Source organism: Chrysochloris asiatica, unplaced genomic scaffold (assembly GCF_000296735.1).
Source record: "Chrysochloris asiatica unplaced genomic scaffold, ChrAsi1.0 scaffold00048, whole genome shotgun sequence".
NCBI lineage: Eukaryota > Metazoa > Chordata > Mammalia > Afrosoricida > Chrysochloridae > Chrysochloris > Chrysochloris asiatica.
In genome coordinates this window covers 14,303,743-14,309,654 of record NW_006408566.1, presented here as the reverse complement: position 1 = coordinate 14,309,654, position 5,912 = coordinate 14,303,743, and the positions used below count along the sequence as shown (strand labels likewise).

Below are 5,912 nucleotides of genomic sequence, written 5' to 3'. Positions count from 1 at the left end.
TATAGGGTTTCCAAGGAGTTGTTGGTGAATTTGAACTACCAACATTGTGGTTCAAACTGATTCAAACTGACTTTGCAGTCCAGTTCATATTGTTGTTGTTGTTGTTGTTGTTGTTGTTGTTGAGTCGTTTCCGACCAGTAGCGACCCTGTATAGGGTTTCCGAGGAGCAGCTGGTGAGCTTGAACCTCCAACTTTGCAATTCAAAGTTTGACTTTGCAGTCTGGTACCTTAATCCACAGTGCCACACTAGGATTCCCCAGTGCATATTGTGCAGTCAGATCTGACTCATAGCAACCCTGTATAGGGTTTCTAAGGTTGTAAATCTTCACGGGAGCAGAAAGCCTCATCTTTCTCCCGCGGAACAGCTGGTAGTTTCGAACTGTTGACCGGGAGATTAGCAGCCCGTTTCGTAATCACCACACTATTAGCAGGTACAATTTAGGATCAGAAATGCTCACTCATCCTTAGCCTGTCAGCCATGCTCTTGGTCTCAGCCCTGCTGAGGCAGTGCTTCAAAGCTCTATTAGTGCTGCTAATAAGTACCCTTAGGGTCTTCCGCTGCATATAAGCCTCAGCCCTGAGGTACTGTGCTGTATCTCTGTGAATAGGGAAACCTAGCTCAGTTAATTAAGTGCTGGGAGGTACCCCTTTCTAAGTCAACCTTCTGCTATAAGGCACTCAGCTGAAAACACTGCTTTGTCTTATGTTTTTGATGCTTCTGCTGCCTCTGCATCACATCTCTTCTTCGTAGCCATCAGTGCACAGGAATCTCAGGCTGCAAAGACATGCTTTGATTCTGGCTCTTCTTTCTTTGACTTCTAAGATGACTTGTTTTAAACTCACCAGCAGTATGTCAAAATGACCAATCCCCATGTTAGAATTTCACACACCCTATAAAACACTGGGGGGAGTCCTGGTGTGGCACTGTGATTTAATGCACCAGATTGCAAAGCCGTTTGAACTGCAAGGTTGGCGGTTCAAGCTCACCAGCTGCTCCTTGGAAACCCTATACAGGGTTGCCATGGGTTGAAATAGATTTGACAGCAATTCACAACAACAACAAATAAAACACTGTACTGCAAGGTCAGTTTCAACCACAAGGTCGGTGGTTCAAGTTCACCAGCTGCTCCTTGGATATCCTATATAGCGTTGCTATGGGTTGGAATTGACTCAACGGCACTTAACAACAACAACAACAATACCCAATCATTTGTGGAGCACTGGTAAGACTGTAGGATAAGCACTGGACTGCTAACCAGAAGGTCAGCAATTCAAACCACCCCCCAGCCACTCCTCTGGAGAAAGATGAGGCTTTGTGCTCATATAAAGATTTACAGCCTCAGAAACACAATACAGAGTTGCTATGAGTCAGCACTGAGTCACCCAACAAGAATAATGACTATTAGGTCAGTTTTTGTAGTAACTACTAATGTATTGCAGTTTAACATTTAGTAGTACATTAAATGTGGCGTTTTAATCATTTTGAGAAATGTGTCTGTGTTATCTAGATTTTAAAATGTGCTGTTGTATAGTTCTCCTGCTGTGGCGCTGTCCGATTAACACTGGACTGCCAACCACCAGGCAGGCGGGCCGTGCAAACATACCAGCTGCTGCTCTTTGGAAACCCTCTACAGGGTCACTATGAATCAGAATTGACTCGACAGTACTTAACAACAACAACAAAGTTCATATTGATCCATTGTTCATAATTTTCATTGAAAAGACACTTTTAGTTATTTATTCCTTTAAGTTCTGGAATTTATTTGTATGTCTTTCTTGATAAGTCTTTTCAGATTGTGTCTTACAGTGTTTTCAAATAACTCGATTCTAATGTCATTGATCTCTATTGTGATGCTTTTGTTCTGTGTTTTCTTTGGTTTAGTTTGCTGGTAATAGTTCTGTTTTCATTAAGGTATTCCTTTATTTTTACTATTTATCACTTTTTTTATATCTTACTTTTTATCTCTTGCCCCATATTTTTGGTCATAATGCTTTACATAGTTTTGTTGTTGTTGTTGTTGTTGTTTAAACATATTTCCTGATAAATTATCCAAAATTATAAATAGTTTTAAAAGTTCTGCTTTAGCTGTGTCTTTCAAATTTAACATCAAGAATTATAATTATTATTCAATTATATTTTATTTTTTAGTTCCTTTTAAAATCTTGGACTTTTTTGTAATATTAATTATTTGTGAACATGAACGTTTCAAAGTTCCTTATATTGATTTGTAGTTTTATTTCATGATATTTAGAGAACATAACTTGTGTGATACTGGTTTTTTGAAAACTATGAAGGTTTATTTTATAGTTAACTACACAACACAGTCTGTTTTGTAAGTGTTCTGTGTGTTCTTCCCCAAACTGGGACTTGTCTATCTATTGTTAGGTTTGTTGTTGTTAAGTACCGTGGAGTCAGTTCTGACTCCTAGTGAACCTGCACAGGGTTTCCGAGGCTATAAATCTTTACAGGAGCAGAACACCTCATCTTTCTCCTGTGGAATCACTGATAGTTTTGAACTGCCGACCTTGAGGTTAGCAGCCCGATTCGTAACCACTATGCTACCAGAGCTCCTTAGTGTTAGGTTTAAGACATATAAAATCAAGGTTGGAGTCTGGTGATACTGGTGATTAGTCATTGGGTGGCTAACTGCTAGGTGAGAGATTCAAACCCACCAGTGCTCTGAGGGAGAAGGATGAGGCTGTCTGTTTCCATAAAGATTTACAGTCTTGGAAACCCTATCTATGGTCACTATGAGCCAGAAATGAGTTGATGACAGTGAATTTGGCTGGTTTGTTTTAATATCAAGTTATTTGACATAAGAGTGGTGTCCTGGTTTGGTAATGTAGAATAAACATTAGACTACTAACTGCAAGGTCAGTGGTTCAAACCTACCAGCCACTCCTCTGAAACCTTATACAGGCTCACTGTGAGTTAGCATGACTTGAAGGCACTTAACAACAAAAATGATAAGGCTAACAGTTGTCAACTCCACCAGCTGCTCTTCAGAAACCCTATACAGGCTTGCTATGAGACATAACCAAGTCAACAGCAATGAATAGCAAAAACCTTATTTAAGACCTAACTCAAATTACACTTGTTCCAAGACTTTTCCTAACCTTATCTGTTCTTTGAATTTTAAAAGCAATTATTTATTTCAGTGTACCCCAGTCAATGGACGATGGTTTTAAGCTGCAAGTCCTTTATATTACTCTATTTTGGTAAATATGTTCTTTTTTAGTAATAACAAACACTACCAATGAAAGTTCATTAAAATTCACTTCAACACTCCTGGACAACAGATTTTTTTCTCCTTAATTATGCAGCATTATAATGTCCTAGTGTGGTGCTGTGGGTCAGTGCACTGGACTGCAAGGTTGGTTTGAAACGCAAGGTTGGCAGCTCCTTGGAAATCCTGTAGTTACCGTGAATCACAACCGACTCAACAGCACTTAACAACAACAATATGCTTAATTATTTTAATACAAATTTATGCATAAAGTCATTGTTATGAGTTTGAATTTATTTCCTCTTGTATTTGGTGAATCTTGTAAAGGAGACGCAATGGACTGGACTGTCTTCCTTTTCCTTTCCTCTTTGTTGTTGTTATGTGCCGTGGAGTCAGTTCCCACTCATAGTGACCTTGTACAGGTTTCCGAGGCTGTAAATCTTTACGGGAGCAGAAAGCCTCATCTTTCTCCCAAGGAACAGCTGGTAGTTTTGAGCTTATGACCCTGAGGTTAGCAGTCCGATTCGTAACCACTACACTACCAGAGCTCAACTGTGCTAAGCTATCAATTTGGGATGGCTCCCTCCTAAGGACACAGAGTTTAAGTCAAGTATTAAATTGACCATAGAGATTTCTAGGCAGGTCACAATCTCCTAGTTTGTTATTCAGCTAATGACATGATTGTGTCAAACAACAGTAATAGTCATTAAGCCTTCTGAGCACTGGTAACAAACCTGACCTTGAGCTAGTGCTTTGTGGAATATAAGAGAAGATGAAGACAATGTGTTGCCCCACACTGATCTGCCAGTGTGGCTATTACACAGAGCACCAACACAGTTGAAAACCACTCATAGTGGGATGTTGTTGTGTGCTGTGGAGTCGGTTCCGACTCATAGTGATCCTGTACAGAGTTTCCAAGGCTGTAAATCTTTACGGGAGCAGAAAGCCTCATCTTTCTGCTGGAACAGCTGGTAGTTTCGAACTGCTGACCCTGAAGTTCGCAGCCCGATTTGTAACCACTACACTACCAGAGCTCCTTAGTGGGATAAGTGAGGTTATATTGAAGGGTTGCAGTCAAGATGAAGTACATATGGTTTGTTGGATATAAAACTCATGATCTGCTTTGTAAACTTTCATTCAATTCACAATAAAAGGTTAAAAAAGAAAAACATTGAAGCTAAATTATGCTAAGAATGGAGGAAGACATTAGCTTTATCAGGTATGTTCTACTGCTTTATTGATTTATTCACACAACCCCCCCTTCCCCTTTTATTTTTAATAGAAAAAATCAGACAAAGATATGCAGACTTGCCTGGAGAATTGCATATTATTGAACTTGAAAAGGATAAGAACGGACTTGGACTCAGCCTTGCTGGTAATAAAGACAGGTCTCGCATGAGCATATTTGTGGTGGGAATTCACCCAGAAGGACCTGCTGCCACAGATGGAAGAATGCGCATTGGAGATGAACTGTTAGAGGTGAGAAGCATATATTTTTAATCTTTCTTTCTATTGGAGTGGAGGAGTGCAAGGTAATTCGTAGGAAAATGGAAAGAAGAAGAATTTTAACAAATTGTATTTTCTTCAACTATTTAAAATCTTTTTCCAAAGCAGTAGCAAAACTCAGATTGTTGCTTGCAAATGTTTACTTGCAGCTTAAGTAAAGAATATGCTTACAAATTAATTTAAGGGCTCGTCAGTAAAATGTTGTAGAACTGTGAGTACACTAAAAGTATAGGGATTATTTTTACTGTCAATTCAAAGTGGTTCAAAATGAACTTGATAGTGTACTAATCTAATAGTGCTCATTTCGGGGAATGGTGGTAGAGCCAACAAAATCTTATGAATTATTTTTGTCAAGGAATGACTAATATCTTAAAAGCTATTGGTAATATGGGTTCAGGTCATGTAGATTCCTCATTTAGGAATATGATCGAGATAAAAGAAGGTAGAGAGAAATCTGAACCTCTAGTAGTTACCCTCTAGATAATTTCATTAATAATCTGAAAAAAGTTATCCTTATTTTCTTAAACTTTAAATCAGGACTTCTGTTTAAGGTCATCTTGATTTGATATCCACTCATTTGTTTATTTACTCATTCCTTCATTTTTTCATTTAGCTAACATTTTTTATTTATTATTATTATTGATCGTAGTCCAGAAACAGAAAAGTGGATGAATACGTGCAGTCTCTTCAGTTAAAAGTTCACAGCTTAGAAGAAAGTAGACATTAACATATGTTGGTATACCAGAATTAAAACAGCATCTGTTGTTAAATGTCATTGAGTTGGTTCTGATTCATAGCGACTCTGTATAGGGTTTCCAAGGTGCAGCTGGGTTTGAACAACAGACTTTGTGGTTAGTGCAGTCCAGTGCTATAACTTCACACTTAAAATTACAGCTAATATACATTAGATGCCAAGCACAACAAGTCTTTTACTTTTGTTGTTATTTTAATGATGCTGTTGGTTTTCAGTCATGCAGTTTGACTTTTTTTTTTTTTCATTTCTATGCTACATCTTTATTTGATTTTGCCTTGAAATCTCATGTTGCTACTGAATTTACAGCTTACCTTTTTTTTTTCATGTTTTATTGTGAATTATATGATATTTTACATGAGAGAACTTTAGTTTTACATTCATTCCACCGTATATTGTTTCATTGCCATGGTTCCAATCCCCTCCAT

The 5,912-nt window shown here is 38.1% G+C and overlaps 1 protein-coding gene across 1 annotated transcript in view; it reads left to right on the top strand.

The window, feature by feature from the left end:
• INADL (InaD-like (Drosophila)) overlaps positions 1-5,912 on the top strand; it is a 383,821-nt gene that overhangs the window by 227,800 nt on the left and 150,109 nt on the right. Inside the window, exon 26 of the mRNA XM_006862480.1 lies at positions 4,510-4,706. Coding sequence (XP_006862542.1) covers positions 4,510-4,706 — 197 coding nt within the window. The remainder of the gene's footprint in view (positions 1-4,509; positions 4,707-5,912) is intronic.